Below are 19,401 nucleotides of genomic sequence, written 5' to 3'. Positions count from 1 at the left end.
CTTGTGTGGCCCCCCTCTCTTGGGAGGCTAGAGGGGTCTGTATGTGCCGGGGGTCTGGGCCTGCCTGGATGTGCTGCCATGGGGTGGGGTGGTGCATGCCCTGGTGTCTGGTTGTCACCCTTGATAATCTCGAATGGTCCCAAATATCTGGGGTACAACTCCCTGGATTCAAGCCTCTAGGGAATGTGCTCTGACGATAACCAGACCTTCTGATTTGGATGATAGGTAGGAGCCGGAACACATCTGGAATCAGCTAAGCGGTGATTGTGTTCAGACGTCCTGAGCAGAGCAGCCTTGGTTTCACTCCAGAGCCTCCAGCAGCGACGAAGGTGATGTTGAACAGAGGGCATAGCGATCTCCTCCTCCTGAATGGGAAATAGGGGTGGTTGGTATCCCAGAGAAACGTTAAAAGGAGTGAGGCCCATAGCCGATGATGTGAGGGATTTGTGTGCAGATTCAACCCGACTCAGCTGGTCACTTCACGATGAAGGGTTGGCAGCAGCCACACACCGCAGAGCCGACTCCAAATCCTGATTAGCCCGTTCCACCTGACCATTAGTCTGGGGGTGAAAACCAGAACTTAAACTGAACATAGCACTAAGGGCATGACAAAAAGCTTTCCAAACCTGCAAGATGAATTGGGGACCATGATCCAAAACAATATTGACAGGGAGACTGTGGAGCCTGAAGACATGGCGAGTGACAAGTTCAGCAGTTTCCATGGTGCTTGGTAGTTTAGGCAGGGCCACAAAATGCACCGCCTTGGAGAAACGGTCAGCAATCATGAGGATAATGGTGTTACCTCTAGACGCCGGGAGACCAGTAACAAACACCAGGGCAACATGCAACCAACTCCTACTGGGAGTCAGGAGAGGGTGAAGCAGACCAGCAGGGGACTGGGTGGACGTCTTTCCTCTGGCACAGACGACGCAAGCAGCAACATACTCCCGGACGTCCCGGTCCATAGAGGGCCACCAAAAATGCCTCCGGAGTAAGAAGAGGGTGCAAGCAGACCCAGGATGACAAGGGTTGTCCCAAAGAGCATTCTAACTGATGAGAGGGTATCTGGCTTTGTGTTGGAAATGGGTCTGTACATAATAACAAGGTAAAATCTCCCTAAAAAAAACAATGATTACACCATGCCTTTTAAGGAGTGAGCCATGGGAGCCCTAAAGTGGATGGACTAGGCACTCGTGGTTGGGAATCCCTATTTTATACTTGGTTAGGCATACTCGGTACATGACGGCGCCACGTTTTTAAGTTTGCAGTGAGGTTTGTTGTGTCCGCGAGTTGAGAATAGTGGCACACCTGGGCAGTCCCCCTGTGGGCTGCCCTCCACTGGTGGCCCCCGCTAGTCTCATATTATGTTTAGCTACTTAGCTTTTAGCCTTCATTGTTAGCTGGAACAGAGATTTTATATTTGTATGATTTTTCACTTTAGTTGCTTAGATTCTTTTGTATTAAAGATTTAATCTGCACCTACATCTGTCTATTTAACAGGTGCGAGCCTGCGTCCTATTATTCCTGGGGTCTTACATCCAAGGTGGCGTTATCGGTCTTCCAAGTTCCACCATTTTAAATAAAGCATTTACAACTTTAATCTGCAATCTGTTCATTTGACAATACTTTGACAATAACAATCATCACCATCATATCACTATGCACCACAAGACGCTTTGATGGATCATCTGGAACTGCAGCATCGTTCTTGTTTAGTTTCACCAGTTGTTTCTTCGCCTGACTGCAGAAGACAGACGGGCTAGAGGTGGAGGCAAAGGACGTCTTGGGAGATAGACAGGATGGAGGTAGAAGCAGAGGACATCTTGGGAGAGTGATATGCTAGAAGTGGAGACAGAGAAGATCTCTGGAGACAGACAGGCTAGGGGAGGAGGCAGAAGACATCTTGGGAGACAGAGGTGGATACAGGATGTGTCAAGTTCATGCTTGTGAAACAGACACCACTAGTTAGTGCTTCATATTTTTCTTCCAGCCAGTCAGACTCTTTCTAATAACCCAGGCTGGGTGGAGGAGGATATTTTAATGCTCCACCAAACAGTTAAATATATCCCAACAGCATATCTTGTAAATATTTGACCATATGAGTTTATTGCCAGTCATCACACATTCTAGAGCAGAGTGTAATGAGAGAGCGAGCAAGGCCACCTAAAATTCTTTTAGCTCTGGAAAACCCTCAAAGCGTGGGAAAGTAATAGTCAAGACCACCTTAAATTATTAGAGTCTGACTGGCTGGAAGAAAAATATGAAGAACTAACTAGTAGTGTTTGTTTCACAAGCATGAACTTGCAAACAAAAGGACACTGGACAGATATGCCATCTTGTCTCTTCCTTCTGATATAGAACATTACGTATGTTTTCTTTCCCTTCTGATATAGAACATTACTGATATAGAACACTGACGTTATTATTCACTATATGTGAGGACAGACTGATCATTCTTTCGGATTCATGACGTGGGAGAAAGATGAGTCTGACAGGCAGCTGATAGAAAACAGTTGTTTAGAGAACGACAGCCTGATTGGGCGAGGATGGCACCCCTCAATCTCCTTTCTCCTACTATCAGTCTGAGGGACTGATTTTCAGCTGGAACCAGGTTGAATAAAAACTGATGCTAATGATGTAAAGTCAGAATCTCTCTCGACTTCATGCGAGTCTGGACGACACTCTCTACTTGCAAGTGAAATTGTTTGTACTTTATACTTCTCCTGTAATGAATCTTCTAATTACTTTTACTCATTCAGACTCTTGATAATTTTTCCTATAACAAGGTTACCTGCTGCTGTTTTGTGCTGTTTTGTTGTTTTTCTGTTCTTTGTTAGTTACAACTGTGTTTATCTTATTTTCACCAGAAGCTTCCTTTTCTTTTTCAGTATAAGTTGATTGAGTTGGCTTTACTCGTTTTGTTGTGGCTTTAACTTGTGCTTTTCTTTTTGACTGCTGGGAGCCATAAAGTGGATGGACTAGATACTCGTGGTTGGGAATCCCTACTTTAAGGAAGGAACTGAAGGACCGAGATGGAGCAAGCGGCTTGACGTCTGCTCGGTCTAATAATTGCTTTTTTAGTGTTTTTATTGTTTTTTTTAACTGGCATAATGTGACTGCTTTTCTGGTATATGATCGACAAGCCCTACTACATATTGGTCGTACTCAAAGATCAAAACTGAATTGAATTATGAATGGCAGAACCTCAAATCCTCCACCATTCCTCTCTGATATCCCGTCTGTTTTTATGTAATCAGTTTAATCTTTTCTAATCAAACTGCTTGGAAAACATGACGTCATTATAACAACTGCTTGCTAAGGGGCGATATTCTTCAAAGCAACCACTGACCAAGAAGAAAGAAGGAGGAGGAAGAAAATCTTTCGTAGTTGGCCAAGTGCTGAAAATGGAACTCCCTCCTTTCAGCCAGCTCATCCACCACATGAAAGCAAAGGAGCAACACCAAGTTCATGCAGTTCAAGCAGTGTTGCTCCGCCTCTTGCTGCACCTGTTTGTTAGGTTTTGTTTCATTACCTTCACACACAAATATTTACCTAGATCTTTTACAAGATGAAATTAAAAGTAGGTCAATTCTTTCATGCTGTTTAATGGATGAAAAGTTCAAACCCAGAAGCAGGATTAAGGCTGTGCTTCTTGCTAACACTCCACACCAGTTAGTGTCCTGTAACCTTACATTGCTCTTATTTAGTTCTTCATGACTTTAAAGTCCACCTGTGCTTCTTTAGAGGTTTCTGAAGTTCATGTCTTTTTTTTTTTTTTTTTTTTGTCCCGTCACGCGCTACGTGGCACGGCTCCAAGAAGTTGTTTGTGTTGTGTTTCTTGTGGTTTGGTGTCTACGTGCAGAAAGGCATGTCACCACAGTGTACAGCCAAGGTCGCTCCACCCCGCATGGCGTGCGTGCCTCCAAAGTTCCTACGTGTGAGTGTGAGAGAGAGAGAGAGAGAGCGGGAAAGAAGAGGGGTCTGGGGATCTAAGTCCAGAGGGAAGTTCACTTCCCTCTGGATGTTGAGCCTCTGGTGGCATTAGGCACCCCCGTTCCCTGGGAGGTCCCCCAGGGTAAGACAGGCCAGGAGAAGCCATCCACCATGACCGGTCATGCAGCAACCGCAGCCAATGAGCAGCTAATAACTCCAGAAGGCACACACACCCCACATGCCTAGGGAGGAATGAGAGGAGGGGGAGGAGGACAGTGGGAGAGCACAGACCTACGGCACACCACCCCCAGGCACACAGTATAATCACACACACAGCATACGAACCTCCCAATCTCACGCCTCAGCACCTCCCCTTCCTCCCACACCACCTTGTGTGGCCCCCCTCTCTTGGGAGGCTAGAGGGGTCTGTATGTGCCGGGGGTCTGAGCCTGCCTGGATGTGCTGCCATGGGGTGGGGTGGTGCATGCCCTGGTGTCTGGTTGCCATCCTTGATAATCTCGAATGGTCCCAAATATCTGGGGGACAACTCCCTGGATTCAAGTCTCAAGGGAATGTGCTCTGACGATAACCAGACCTTCTGATTTGGATAATAGGTAGGAGCCGGAACACATCTGGGATCAGCTAAGCGGTGATTGTGTTCAGACGTCCTGAGCAGAGCAGCCTTGATTTCACTCCAGAGCCTCCAGCAGCGACGAAGGTGATGTTGAACAGAGGGCATAGCGATCTCCTCCTCCTGAACGAGAAATAGGGGTGGTTGGTATCCCAGAGAAACTTTAAAAGGAGTGAGGCCCATAGCCGATGATGTGAGGGATTTGTGTGCAGATTCAACCCGACTCAGCTGGTCACGCCACAATGAAGGGTTGGCAGCAGCCACACACCGCAGAGCCGACTCCAAATCCTGATTAGCCCGTTCCACCTGACCATTAGTCTGGGGGTGAAAACCAGAACTTAAACTGAACATAGCACTAAGGGCATGACAAAAAGCTTTCCAAACATGCAAGATGAATTGGGGACCATGATCGAACACAATATTGACAGGGATAATGTGGAGCCTGAAGACATGGCGAGTGACAAGTTCAGCAGTTTCCATGGTGCTCGGTAGTTTAGGCAGGGCCACAAAATGCACTGCCTTGGAGAAACGGTCAGCAATCATGAGGATAATAGTGTTACCTCTAGACGCCGGGAGACCAGTAACAAACACCAGGGCAACATACAACCAACTCCTACTGGGAGTCAAGAGAGGGTGAAGCAGACCAGCAAGGGACTGGGTGGCATCTTTCTTCTGGCACAGACGGCGCAAGCAGCAACATACTCCCGGACGTCCCGGTGCATAGAGGGCCACCAAAAATGCCTCCGGAGTAAGAAGAGGGTGCAAGCAGACCCAGGATGACAAGGGTTGTCCCGAAGAGCATTCCATACAGCCTGTTCCACCTCCCAGGTAACAGCAGCGACCAGGCAAGACAAGGGTATGATGGTGTTGGTACTGGACGATGAGGCGTCTGAGCTCAACTGATGAGAGGGTATCTGGCTTTGTGTTGGAAACCGGTCTGTACATAATAACAAGGTAAAATCTCCCAAAAAAACAATGATTACACCATGCCTTTGAAGGAGTGAGCCATGGGAGCCCTAAAGTGGATGGACTAGGCACTCATGGTTGGGAATCCCTACTTTATACTTGGTTAGGCATACTTGGTACATGACAGCTCCACGTTTTTAAGTTTGCAGTGAGGTTTGTTGTGTCCGCGAGTTGAGAATAGTGGCACACCTGGGCAGTCCCCCTGTAGGCTGCCCTCCACTGGTGGCCCCCGCTAGTCTCATATTATGTTTAGCTACTTAGCTTTTAGTCTTCATTGTTAGCTGGAACAGAGATTTTATATTTGTATGATTTTTCACTTTAGTTGCTTAGATTCTTTTGTATTAAAGATTTAATCTGCACCTACATTTTTTTTTTTTTTTTTTTTTTTTTGGGCCCGTCATGCACTACGTGGCACGGCTCCAAGAAGTTGTTTGTGTGTTGTGTTTCTTGTGGTTTGGAGTGTACGTGCAGTTAAAAATGAAAGGCATGTCACCACAGTGTACAGCCAAGTCCGCTCCACCCCGCATGACGTGCATATCTCCAAAGTTCCTACGAGTGTGTGAGAGAGAAAGAGAGAGAGAGAATTGGAAAGAAGAGGGGTCTGGGGATCTAAGTCCAGAGGGAAGTTCACTAATAATTCTAGAAGGCACACACACCCCACATGCCTAGGGAGGAATGAGAGAAGGGGGAGGAGGACAGTGGGAGAGCACAGACCCACGGCACACCATCCCCAGGCACATAGTATAATCACACACACAGCATGCGAACCTCCCAATCTCATGCCTCAGCACGTCCCTCTCCCTCCCACAATACCTTGTGGGAGACGTCCCCTGCGGACCAGAGGATGGCGAGCCACAAATCCACTCCCCACCTCCAGTCACGCCCCATCACCTCCCACTTAGATGCGGCTGACTGGGCATCCCCCACAACCAGCAGCTCCGGGTCCCGGCTCCCGGGGCAAACCCCTCCCCCTGCCCGTCCCCGGCGGTGGCCCGGGTAACAGGGGTGTGAGAGGTCCCCATTGCCCTCGTCCTTCCTGCTTATGACTGTTTGTGGTGTGTGTGTTGTTTGCAAGTAAAACTGAGGGGCAGTGACCACATTGTGCTAGGCGCGAGGTCATCTTCGTGGCCACGCCCTCCATGCACTACATGGCACACCCCCCAGAAGTTGTGTGTTGTGTTTCTTGTGTTTTGATGTCTAAGTGTAATTAAAACCCAGAGGCGAGTTGCCACAGGGTGCAGCCAAGGAGGCCACTTGGGTGGCCCCCTTGGCTCTACCAAGCATGGCGTGCATGCCTCCCAAATCCCTACGTGTGTGTCTGTGTGTGTAAGAAAGAGAGAAAGCGGGAAAGAAGAGGGGTCCTGGGATGTAAGTCCAGAGGGAAGCGAACTCTCTCTAATACAACTCTCTTTGACTTACCAACTATGTTGCAGGTTCCTATTCGCATTCAGCAGGCTCTTCAGCAGTGTCACCAAGAAAAGGTTAACACCTCTCCAGAATATTCAGGTTGTGTGAAAGTACAAGGTGAGAGAGTCTGTAGAATCCCTGGACGCACTGTGAAAATGATACCGGTTACCTGTCATAATCACCACATAGTGGATGATGTTTTGTTTGGTGCAAAACATTATCATCACCCTTTCTGCAGGGCTCCTGGCCTCAGTAGAGGTACTGTGTATAACCCCATTATCAACGTAGGGAGCCAAGATGTACTGTATCCACGTACTGTTCTGGGTACCATATACACTGCTTACCTGGTGAGCCCCCCAGTTGTTCTCAAAGAGGGGGAAGTTTCAGCCACAGTTGCTTGTCCGTTTGTCACCAGCTTTATAGGAGACAAAATTGACGCAGTTGATTTAACAGCCCTTGCAGAAGAGGAGCAATGTCAGGTTCGGTCCTTGTTGCAAAAATACAGGCACTTGAGGGGGACCTAGGTTGTACTAACCTTATTTCTCATGACATCCCCTTAGTGGATGAGATGCCAGAGCGTCAGGGGTTCTGACGTATTCCTCCTTCAGAGTATGAAGCAGCAATGTCCCGGTCTTCCCCAAAGTCAGCTTCTTGAGTCACAAGTTATCAGGGAGAGTAGTAGCCCCTTTGCCTCTGCAGTTGTGCTGGTCAAAAAGAAAGATGGCAGCCTTTGACTGTGTGAACTATCGCCTCCTGAACAGCGAGACATGAAAGGATGCTTTTCCCTTGCTGCACAATGAGGAGTCACTTGATGTGTTGTCAGGAGCTTGAAGGTTCTCAACTCTGGATTTGGCTGCTGGGTATAACCAAGTACCTGTCACCGAAATGGACAAAGTGATGACTGCTTTCTGCACACCAATCGGGCTATTTAAATGGAACACGATGCCTTTTGGGCTATGCAATGCCCCAAGTACTTTCCAGAGATTAATGGAGAGGATCTTTGGAGATCCGCATTGCCAATCTTTGTTGTTGTACCTGGATGATGTTATCATTTTCTCTTCCTGTAAAGGAACATGTGAGCCGTTTGGATGCTGTGCTGGGTTGTCTGCAGAAAGAAGGTCTCAAGGTAAAGCTGGGAAAATGCTCCTTTTTCAAAACCGAGGTGAGCTACTTGGGTCATGTCATTTCTCAGGATGGTGTATCAACAAGCCCTGGCAAGACAGATGCAGTGTCCAAATAGAAAAGGCCAAACACAGTGTCAGAGCTACGTTCCTTCCTAGGGTTTGCCAGCGACTATCACCGATTCATTGAAGGATTCACCAAGCTGGCAGCCCCCTTGCTTTGCCTGGCAGCTGAGCAGATTGGCACAAAGTCTCGGAAGCCTACTGGGACATCCCTATCTGCAGCATGGACAGAAGCGTGTGAGTGCAGTTTTGAAGATCTTAAAAGGAGGTTGGTATCTGATCCCGTTTTGGCTTGTGCAAACTTTCCTTTGCCATTCATTCTGGAGGTTGATGCCAGTTATAATAGATTTGGTGCTGTTCTTTCCCAAGAACAGGATGACAAAGTCAGACCAGTTGTCTGTATGCCTTAGGCCTACAGAGAGCAACATGAATAACTACAGCTCTATGAAGCTGGAATTCTTGGCTCTTAAATGGGCCATGACTGAAAAATTCAGGGATTACTTGATGGGACAGAAATGTGTGGTTTGTACATACAATAATCCTCTCAGTCATCTTTCAACAGCTAAACTGGGTGCAACTGAACAACGATGGGCTGCATATTTGGCTGCTTTTGACTTTACCATAAAATACAAGCCTGGTCGAAATAACAAGAATACTGATGCCCTCTCCAGACAACATCCAGCACCCGCAAGTACATCAGATCTTGTTACTTCTGGTATTCAGATTCCACACACATTGCAGCAGGTTTTGGAATCTAATCAGACCCATTATACCACTCAAGCTGTCATCTCTGCTTTCCCTTGTCATACCTAGTCAGATCTGTGACTCTACAGGAATGTGACCCCACTATCAAGAAGTTCCTGCAGCTTTGGTCCGGGAAGCTAGGCCCTGATGCAGCCGAACATTGCCAGTTCACCAAGAATGTTCCCGTCCTCGTTAGTCAGTGGGAACGAATTGTGGCACAAGATGGAGTGCTTTATCGTCTGGTATGCAATCCTGCGGGACAAGAGCAGCTGCAGCTGGTACTGCCTACGTCCCTTGAGAATCAGGTACTGCATCAATTACATGATGACCATGGACATCAAGGCACTGAGATAACAACACACGTGATCCGTCAATGTTGCTACTGGCCTGGAATGCATCAAGACATCAAACAGTGGTGTCAGAGATGTGAGCGCTGTCAGATAGCCAAGGACACTCACCCAGATGGATGCCCCTATGGGTCATCTGCTTGCATTCTGTCCAAATCAAGTCCTTGCTATTGATTTTACCACATTGGAGCCTGCAAAGAATGGAACGGAAAATGTTCTGATTATGACTGATATCTTTTCCAAATTTACCCAGACCATCCCAACCCATGACCAGACTGCTGCCATGGTTGCCAAGGTGCTGATGAATGAATGGTACCAAGTCGCATTCACTCTGACCAAAGGCGAAATTTTGAGAGCCATTTCATTCAACAGCTATGCCAGATGTATGGGATAGAGAAGAGTCAGACTACCCCATCCTGCTGGTAATGGCCAATGTGAGAGGTTTAATAGGACACTGTGCAATCTGCTTTGCACACTGCCTGTTACCAAGAAAAGGGATTGGTCATGCTCATCAGTCTATGGGTGAGTCGCCAATTTTTTCTGATGTTTGGTACAGATCCCCAGTTGCCGGTGGATTTCCTTTTGGGAAGAGTGCAAGAACCATCTGCCAGCACTGTCCATGACTGGGTTGTGGAAAACCAGACCTGATTACACCATGCCTTTGAAGGAGTGACCCAACATCTGGAGGCCAAAGCCCAGCTGTGCAAGGAGCACCATGACAAAGAGGTATGAGACTCCCCATTACAGGAAAATCAGTTGGTCTACCTGAAGGATGTTGGACTTAGAGGTTGTCATAAGATTCAAGATGTTTGGAGCTCTGTTGTGTACAAGGTGTTGTGAGACCCAGCAGCATGAGGATGGGTATACACCATTGCACCTCTTGAGGACCCTGCTAAGGTAAAACACTTTCATCGCTCATTGCTGAAGAGTAAAGTGACTGCTGTGGATGACTGTCCTGCAAATAAAGAATTGTGGTCAGAAGAACTTTATTCCCTGGATGAATCTATGGTGGATGGTGAATGGTTCGGTTTGGTTTCTACTTCCACTTCAGTAACCGTAGACCCACAGCCTATTCTGCCACCTCAGGCTCCCATAATGAAAGAGAGGACAGCCTCCCACTCCCACCTTGCGGACAAAGCTAATCCAGCAGTAGATAGAGAGCTTCCCCTGAGAAGGACAACTTGCTTAACTGCTGGAAGACATAACAATCCCCACCATCTGCCTCAAACAGTAAGGAGTGCAGCAATAGGGGCTACTAACTCTCAGGTGCCATGTAGTAGCATGTAAGACATCTGCTGACCTTCTGCATACTGTGATTGCTGTTGGTGGTGGCGGCTGCCTTTTTGAACCCCTGACTTGTCATCTGCTTTTGCCTCTAAGGGTGGTGAGTAGGGTGGCAGGTAAAACAATTTACCAAAGCAACCTTTTAGGATTTGCACTAATTAGTTGCTTTTCAGTTGCAGGTTACCTGCTGCTGTTTTGTGCTGTTTTGTTGTTTTTCTGTTCTTTGTAAGTTACAACTGTGTTTATCTTATTTTTACCAGTAGTTTCCTTTTCAGTATAAGTTGATTGAGTTGGCTTTATTCATTTTGTTGCGGCTTTAACTTGTGCTTTTCTTTTTGACTGCTGGGAGCCATAAAGTGGATGGACTAGGCACTCGTGGTTGGGAATCCCTACTTTAAGGAAGGAGCTGAAGGACCAAGATGGCACAAGCAGCTCGACATCTGCTCGGTCTAATAATTGCTTTTTTAGTGTTTTTATTGTTTTTTTTAACTGGCATAATGTGACTGCATTTCTGGTATATGATCGACAAGCCCTACTACATATTGGTCGTACTCAAAGATCAAAACTAAATTGAATTATGAATGGCAGAATCTTAAATCCTCCACCATTCCTCTCTGATATCCCGTCTGTTTTTATGTAATCAGTTTAATCTTTTTTAATCAAACTGCTTGGAAAACATGACGTCATTATAACAACTGCTTGCTAAGTGGCGATATTCTTCAAAGCAACCACTGACCAAGAAGAAAGAAGGAGGAGGAAGAAAATCTTTCGTAGTTGGCCAAGTGCTGAAAATGGAACTCCCTCCTTTCAGCCAGCTCATCCACCACATGAAAGCAAAGGAGCAACACCAAGTTCATGCAGTTCAAGCAGTGTTGCTCCGCCTCGTGCTGCACCTGCTTGTCAGGTTTTGTTTCATTAACGTCACACACAAATATTCACCTAGATCTTTTACAAGATGAAATTAAAAGTAGGTCAAGTCTTTGAGTGCATTGCTGTTTAATGGATGAAAAGTTCAAACCCAGAAGCAGGATTAAGGCTGTGCTTCTTGCTAACACTCCAGCACCAGCTAGCGTCCTGTAACCTTACATTGCTCTTATTTAGTTCTTCATGACTTTAAAGTCCACCTGTACTTCTTTAGAGGTTTCTGAAGTTCATGTCTTTTTTTTTTTTTTTTGTCCCTTCATGCAGTACGTGGCACGGCTCCAAGAAGTTGTTTGTGTGTTGTGTTTCTTGTGGTTTGGTGTCTACGTGCAGAAAGGCATGTCACCACAGTGTACAGCCAAGGCCGCTCCACCCCGCATGGCGTGCATGCCTCCAAAGGTCTTACGTGTGTGTGTGTGAGAGAAAGAGAGAGAGAGCGGGAAAGAAGAGGGGTCTGGGGATCTAAGTCCAGAGGGAAGTTCACTTCCCTCTGGATGTTGAGCCTCTGGTGGCATTAGGCACCCCCGTTCCCCGGGAGGTCCCCCAGGGTAAGACAGGCCAGGAGAAGCCATCCACCATGACCGGTCATGCAGCAACCGCAGCCAATGAGCAGCTAATAACTCCAGAAGGCACACACGCCCCACATGCCTAGGGAGGAATGAGAGGAGGGGGAGGAGGACAGTGGGAGAGCACAGACCCACGGCACACCACCCCCAGGCACACAGTATAATCACACACACAGCATACGAACCTCCCAATCTCATGCCTCAGCCCCCGCCCATTCCTCCCACAACATCTTGTGTGGCCCCCCCTCTCTTGGGAGGCTAGAGGGGTCTGTTTGTGCCGGGGGTCTGGGCCTGCCTGGATGTGCTGCCATGGGGTGGGGTGGTGCATGCCCTGGTGTCTGGTTGCCATCCTTGATAATCTCGAATGGTCCCAAATATCTGGGGTACAACTCCCTGGATTCAAGCCTCAAGGCAATGTGCTCTGACGATAACCAGACCTTCTGATTTGGATAATAGGTAGGAGCCGGAACACATCTGGGATCAGCTAAGCGGTGATTGTGTTCAGACGTCCTGAGCAGAGCAGCCTTGGTTTCACTCCAGAGCCTCCAGCAGCGACGAAGGTGATGTTGAACAGAGGGCATAGCGATCTCCTCCTCCTGAACGGGAGATAGGGGTGGTTGGTATCCCAGAGAAACTTTAAAAGGAGTGAGGCCCATAGCCGATGATGTGAGGGATTTGTGTGCAGATTCAACCCGACTCAGCTGGTCACGCCACAATGAAGGGTTGGCAGCAGCCACACACCGCAGAGCCGACTCCAAATCCTGATTAGCCCGTTCCACCTGACCATTAGTCTGGGGGTGAAAACCAGAACTTAAACTGAACATAGCACTAAGGGCATGACAAAAAGCTTTCCAAACATGCAAAATGAATTGGGGACCATGATCGAAAACAATATTGACAGGGATAATGTGGAGCCTGAAGACATGGCGAGTGACAAGTTCAGCAGTTTCCATGGTGCTCGGTAGTTTAGGCAGGGTCACAAAATGCACCGCCTTGGAGAAACGGTCAGCAATCATGAGGATAATAGTGTTACCTCTAGACGCCGGGAGACCAGTAACAAACACCAGGGCAACATACAACCAACTCCTGCTGGGAGTCAGGAGAGGGTGAAGCAGACCAGCAGGGGACTGGGTGGCATCTTCAACATACTCCCGGACGTCCCGGTGCATAGAGGGCCACCAAAAATGCCTCCGGAGTAAGAAGAGGGTGCAAGCAGACCCAGGATGACAAGGGTTGTCCCGAAGAGCATTCCATACAGCCTGTTCCACCTCCCAGGTAACAGCAGCGACCAGGCAAGACAAGGGTATGATGGTGTTGGTACTGGACGATGAGGCGTCTGAGCTCAACTGATGAGAGGGTATCTGGCTTTGTGTTGGAAACCGGTCTGTACATAATAACAAGGTAAAACCCCCCCAAAAAACAATGATTACACAATGCCTTTGAAGGAGTGAGCCATGGGAGCCCTAAAGTGGATGGACTAGGTACTCATGGTTGGCAATCCCTACTTTATACTTGGTTAGGCATACTCGGTACATGACGGCTCCACGTTTTTAAGTTTGCAGTGAGGTTTGTTGTGTCCGTGAGTTGAAAGTAGTGGCACACCTGGGCAGTCCCCCCTGTAGGCTTTCCTGTCTACACCTTTAGCCTGTCTGTCTTCTGTAGTCAGGTGAAGAAACAGTTGGAATAAGCTGCAGGTCCTCATGACCCATCTAAGTATCTTTAATGGTAACAGATCTGTTTAAACCAAATGTTTTCAAACAAGTAAGAAGAATTATGCAACCATGTTCAAAAAGATCTCAAATAACTGCAGTAACTAATTAATTATTAAATAAAACCATCCTAATTTTTATAATAGAATTTAAAATATATAATAATATAAAGATTTAAAATATTTTTTAATCAGGACTTTTCAACAGTATGTTGGGTGCAAACTTAAATTAAACAAAACAACAAATTTTTACTTCAATATGACGTTTTATTTCACAACCAGCATTAATCACAGTCACAAGTTCATGTTCATGCTTCATGGACGTCAGTATCAGGGTGATATAATGACTTCTTATTTTCTACAACTTGTTTTCTACAACAGAATGATTGAATGACATGACTTTAAAGTGAGAATAGAAAACTGCTGCACAAGATTTAACATCACTGTCAGGTAAAATATTTTACATCCAGACTTAAAGATGTGAATTTATCCACTGAGATTATTAATCCAGTGGTGTTTTGATAATGTCTGAACTTGTTGAGGCTTCTGACCATCAACAATGGATCACATTAAGATAAAAATGATGATTAAAGGTTAAAAATGAAAGATGGAGACAGACAGAAGTGGAATGAGCTGCAGAAGAATCCAGACGTGAACTGGTGACTTGTTGATGAGGACATTTACAGCCTCATCACTCCACTAGTAGAACTTCACCTACAGAGACGCTCAGAATGAACATTTTTATGAAACAGATCCAGTCTTCATGGAGCTTCTCTAGAAAAAGCATCAGACTGAGTGACTGACAGGACAGATGATCAGAGGAGCTGAGTTTTCACCGCCATCATTCAGACCAGGACCAAAGTACGGGTGGAGTTTGTCAGTGAAGCAACAGCCAGTAGAGGAGAAGATCAGAGCTGCAGTATTTACATCATAAAAGGAGACCAGACCCCCCTCATGGTCTACAAACACCCCCACCTTCTTAGGAACAGACTGGAGATGGAGACGGACTGGAGGACTGCCGATAGCTTTGTACTCAGTTCCATCAGTCAACCAGACAGTCCAGAAACCATCCTGAGGACTCAGTCTGACGTTTCCCTTCCTGTTGATGGACTCGCTGGCGACTCCTAAATCCCAACCAGATTTTCCTTTAACCTGAACCTCAAAGTAGAATCTTCCTGAAGAGAAACTCTGACGTCCTAAAACGCCGGTACACTGAGAAAATCTTTCGGGATTATCTTTAAGATTCTTCCTCACAGCACCACAGCGAACTTGTTTTCCATTATCAGACAGGATGAGGTCTGGATGTGCTGTATCAGGGTCCAGAGTAACATCCACTGCATACTGCTGGACCTTCATCAGCTCAGACTCAGCGAGCAACTTCTTCATCTGGGTCCTGAGTGACTCCTCCAGCTGATGTACCGCTCTCTTCAGAGTCCCTTCATATGATGGTGGATGGACTCGGACCTCTGTCCAGTCCTTGGTGGGTGGAGCAGCTTTTGGGGACGAGAAGCTTTGGAGGAGGTGGAGGTGGTCTTCAGAGCGTGAGAGCTGTTTCACCTCAGAGCTCCTCTTCATCAGCTCAGAGATTTCCTGTTCCAGATCTTTGATGAAGTCTTCAGCCTGTTTCTCTGTAGTTTTCTGCTTGTCTTGGATCGTCTCTACGAGCTGGTACAGACCTCTCTGAATGGATTTTATCAGAGCAGTGAAGACCTGAACACCTTCTGCTGTCTCTCTGTCTGCAGCATCTTTACTGATCTTCATCGACTCTTTCAGCTCCTGAATCTTCAGTCGCCTCTTCTGGATCATCAGCTGGATTTCAGCCTCTGTCTTCCCCAGCTCTGCCTTCTTTCCTTCAGATTCTTCTCTCAGAGAAACAAGCTCATGAGTCTTGTGGTCTAAAACAGAGCAGAGCATGCAGACACATGTCTGGTCGGTCCTACAGAACAGCTCCAGAGGTTTATCGTGCTTCCTACACATCCTGTCCTCCAGGTTCTCCACAGGCTCCATCAGCTGATGTCTTTTCAGACGTGAACATGTCTGATGAGGCTCCAAGTGAGTCTGACAGTAGGAGGCCAAACACACCAGGCAGGACTTCAGGGCCTTCAGTTTGGTTCCAGTGCAGACGTCACAGGGAACATCTGGTTTGGCAGCTTGTTGCTCTGAACTGCTGCTGCTGGCTTCCTGCTGAGCTTCACGTCTGAACTGATCAGACATCTCCCTGATGAAGGTGTTGACCTTCAGCTGAGGTCTATAGTGAAAGACCTCTTTACATAAGGGACAATTGTACACATCATTAACATCCCAGTGTTGAGTGATGCAGTTCTTGCAGTAGTTGTGTCCACATGGTGTGGAGACTGGATCAGTGAACACATCCAGACAGATGGAGCAGAGAAACTGAACCTCAGAGCTCTTCTTGCTGCTGACAGACATGTCTGACCTCTGAGAACAAGAGTCAAAGCAGAAAAACAACATTTTAAAACACATCCAGTTGTCACGGTTAAATTTACAGTTATATTTAACCTCAAAGTTGAACTTTAATTAAATTATGAGATGAGTGTGACAAAAAAAATTTATCTTTACATGCCTGTTTAACTGCAGGCCATGGAAAGAATAATGGGTGTGGGTCTGATGCAGGTCTGGACAGAGCTAATGAGCTCAAGATGCTCTTCAGTAGGTTCAGTTCACCCCCTGCATCCAGCCCAACAATCCACCCACCCTCCATCAGCCCCCAGCTTTTCAGTGACACCTCCACCGTTACCCTGCAGCCTAGTTAGGGACCTAAACACATTCTCATCTACCTCCACATCAGGACATACTCTGCCTTCATCTCTACCCCGTCTCTCTCCAAAGATGTTCTTTGCCTCCACCTCTATCCTGTCTGTCTCCTAAGACCTACTCCGCCTCCACCTCCAGCCTGTAATTTTTCTCCTTAGACCTCCTTTGCCTCCACCTCTAGCCTGCCTACCTCCTGAGACGTTCTCCGCCTCCGCCTCCGCCTCCTCCTCCACCAGGGACTCATTAGAACCTGGCAAGAAATTCCTAAACATTTTACACCTTCCTTTGGTTTGGTTTTCTTTCACAGTGGACTTTGCTTGGATAATGTAACACAGTTACAACTGCTTGCTAGAGGGCGATATTCTTCAAAGCAACCACTGACCAAGAAGAAAGAAGGAGGAAGAAAATCTGGCTTAATAGGCCAGGTGCTGAACAGTGATGCCACAGATTACTTGAAAAAGTAATCTGACCACTGATTACTGATTACTTCTTTAAAAAGTAATCTAGTTACTTTACTGATTACTAAGGTTTAGAAGTAACTAAGTTAGATTACTAGTTACTTTATTAGTTAAAACCCCCCAAACAAAAAAATGACAATCGATTTTTTTTCGCATATACTTTACTGAAAGTGCATTAGTTACGAATGGTGACTTTACAATGTTTTGCAACTTGTAACTTTTAATTGTTTTTCACCTTCTATGAACATAGTCAGTCTCTTATTAACTTTGTAAATCATTCAGTGCTTCTTCCCTACCATCATAAGTAAATACATGAGTTCATGTCACATTCTCGCGATAACCGGACTTTAACGTCCACCTCAGTTCCAGAGGCAGCTTGCAAGTTTTGAAAATTACGGGGGAAAAAAAAAACGAAAAAAAAAAAAAAAAAAAAGCATAAGACAAATCTGCATTATGTTTTACGTTTACACATGAGAAAATAATGAAATAGTAACGGACTTATTAAAAAAAAAAAATCAATTCGGTTTGGAATAGGTTCTGATGAGGGAAGTGGAGAGGCGGACCTCCCATCATGCACCAGGGTAATAAGTTTCTATATCATATTTTTTTCTAAAGTCATGTGCAGTGAATGATTTGTGTTTGTCGATTTAAAAAAGGTCAAGTTTCAGCGAAGAAAGGTAACTGCATGCTTACGAGTACATAAAATTTCTGTACCACCGTTAATGAGAAGGTGTGTTGAGTTAGATAAATACACTTTCGTCCACGGCGCTTGATTTCAAATCATATGTGCAAGGAGTGGGGAGTGCCGAAGTAACGCAGGACGAATATGAAGAGTAACGGTAATTTGATTACATTGTAGGACATCCTAACGCGTTAGATTATATTTTGTTAAAATATGTAGTCAGATTACTGTAACTGGTGCATCTCTGGTGCTGAAAATAGAACTCCCTCCTTTCAGCCAGCTCGTCCACCACATCAAAGCAAAGGAGCAACACCAAGTTCATGCAATCTTGGGATTTCAGTTTTTACTCTAGTGTTTAAACACAACACAGTTTTCACAAGAGTATGGGCAGCAGAGGAGGTGACAAGCTATCCAGTAAGTTGCACACTCTACAACACTTCCTCTCCGAAGTTCACTGGACGCTTTCACACTGTTAACAAACTGCACCGAGGTTCACTTTTTCACTTTGGTTTTCAAGACGACTAGATATAGCTGCTTTGGTCCACACAAGAGTGCAAATAAAGGTTCACACTCCTACAAACTAACCATACTATCATGGAAGTTTGTTTAATCAGATTAATCAGCGCCAGAGTGGATGCACCCAGAGATTTGACACTTTGCAGTTTTGTTATATAAATCTTATACAACGTGGATAAAAATTTTCCTGATCGTATTGATGCCTCTAAAGGCATTGCAGTTCAGTTTGGAGTTAATGCTGCTTCATGAAACATTATAAATATGATCAGCTGTACTCACCAGTACTGAAAAAAAAACCAAAAAAACAGATGAACTTTTTTATTTTCTTTCAGACAGAAACAGATTTGTCTTCATCGCAGCTCTGACTAACTCCAACTTTCATCTCAGAAACGTGATAAAACTTGTCATTCAGTGTTGCTCCGCCTCTTGCTGCACCTGTTTGTCAGGTTTTGTTTCATTAACGTCACACACAAATATTTACCTAGATCTTTTACAAGATGAAATTAAAAGTAGGTCAATTCTTTCATGCTGTTTAATGGATGAAAAGTTCAAACCCAGAAGCAGGATTAAGGCTGTGCTTCTTGCTAACACTCCAGCACCAGCTAGCGTCCTGTAACCTTACATTGCTCTTATTTAGTTCTTCATGACTTTAAAGTCCACATGTGCTTCTTTAGAGGTTTCTGAAGTTCATGTCTTCTTTTTTTTTTTTTTTTTTTTGTCCCGTCATGCGCTACGTGGCACGGCTCCAAGAAGTTGTTTGTGTTGTGTTTCTTGTGGTTTGGAGTGTACGTGCAGTGAAAAATGAAAGGCATGTCACCACAGTGTACAGCCAAGGCCGCTCCACCCCGCATGGCGTGCATGCCTCCAAAGTTCCTACGTGTGTGTGAGAGAGAAAGAGAGAGAGAGCGGGAAAGAAGAGGGGTCTGGGGATCTACATCCAGAGGGAAGTTCACTAATAATTCCAGAAGGCACACACACCCCACATGCCTAGGGAGGAATGAGAGGAGGGGGAGGAGGACAGTGGGAGAGCCCAGACCCACGGCACACCACCCCCAGGCACACAGTATAATCACACACACAGCATACGAACCTCCCAATCTCACTCCCTAGAACCCCCCCCCCCCTCCCACAATACCTTGTGGGAGACGTCCCCTGCGGACCAGAGGATGGCGAGCCACAAATCCCCAGTGCCACCTCCAGTTGCGCCCCATCACCTCCCACCTAGATGCGGCTGATTGGGCATCCCCCACAACCAGCAGCTCCGGGTCCCAGCTCCCGG

At 46.2% G+C, this 19,401-nt stretch overlaps 2 protein-coding genes across 3 annotated transcripts in view; both read right to left on the bottom strand.

Moving 5' to 3' along the window:
• LOC121645098 (zinc finger protein 420-like) overlaps positions 1–19,401 on the bottom strand; it is a 1,096,702-nt gene that overhangs the window by 458,504 nt on the left and 618,797 nt on the right. The window lies entirely within an intron of this gene.
• Positions 13,944–18,509, bottom strand: LOC121645106 (E3 ubiquitin-protein ligase TRIM21-like). Of its 2 annotated transcripts, none has more exons than XM_041993486.1 (2): positions 18,402–18,509; positions 13,944–16,130 (listed from the first exon to the last, which is right to left on the bottom strand). In XM_041993486.1, the coding sequence occupies exon 2, from the start codon at positions 16,119–16,121 to the stop codon at positions 14,478–14,480; it is 1,644 nt and encodes a 547-aa protein (XP_041849420.1). In that variant the 5' UTR covers positions 16,122–16,130; positions 18,402–18,509; the 3' UTR covers positions 13,944–14,477. The 2 variants fall into 2 exon arrangements, with proteins under 2 accessions (XP_041849420.1, XP_041849422.1); XM_041993488.1 differs by lacking the exon at positions 18,402–18,509 and adding an exon at positions 16,657–16,675.

Source organism: Melanotaenia boesemani, chromosome 8, assembly GCF_017639745.1.
Source record: "Melanotaenia boesemani isolate fMelBoe1 chromosome 8, fMelBoe1.pri, whole genome shotgun sequence".
NCBI lineage: Eukaryota > Metazoa > Chordata > Actinopteri > Atheriniformes > Melanotaeniidae > Melanotaenia > Melanotaenia boesemani.
This window is presented reverse-complemented; position numbering and strand designations above follow the sequence as displayed.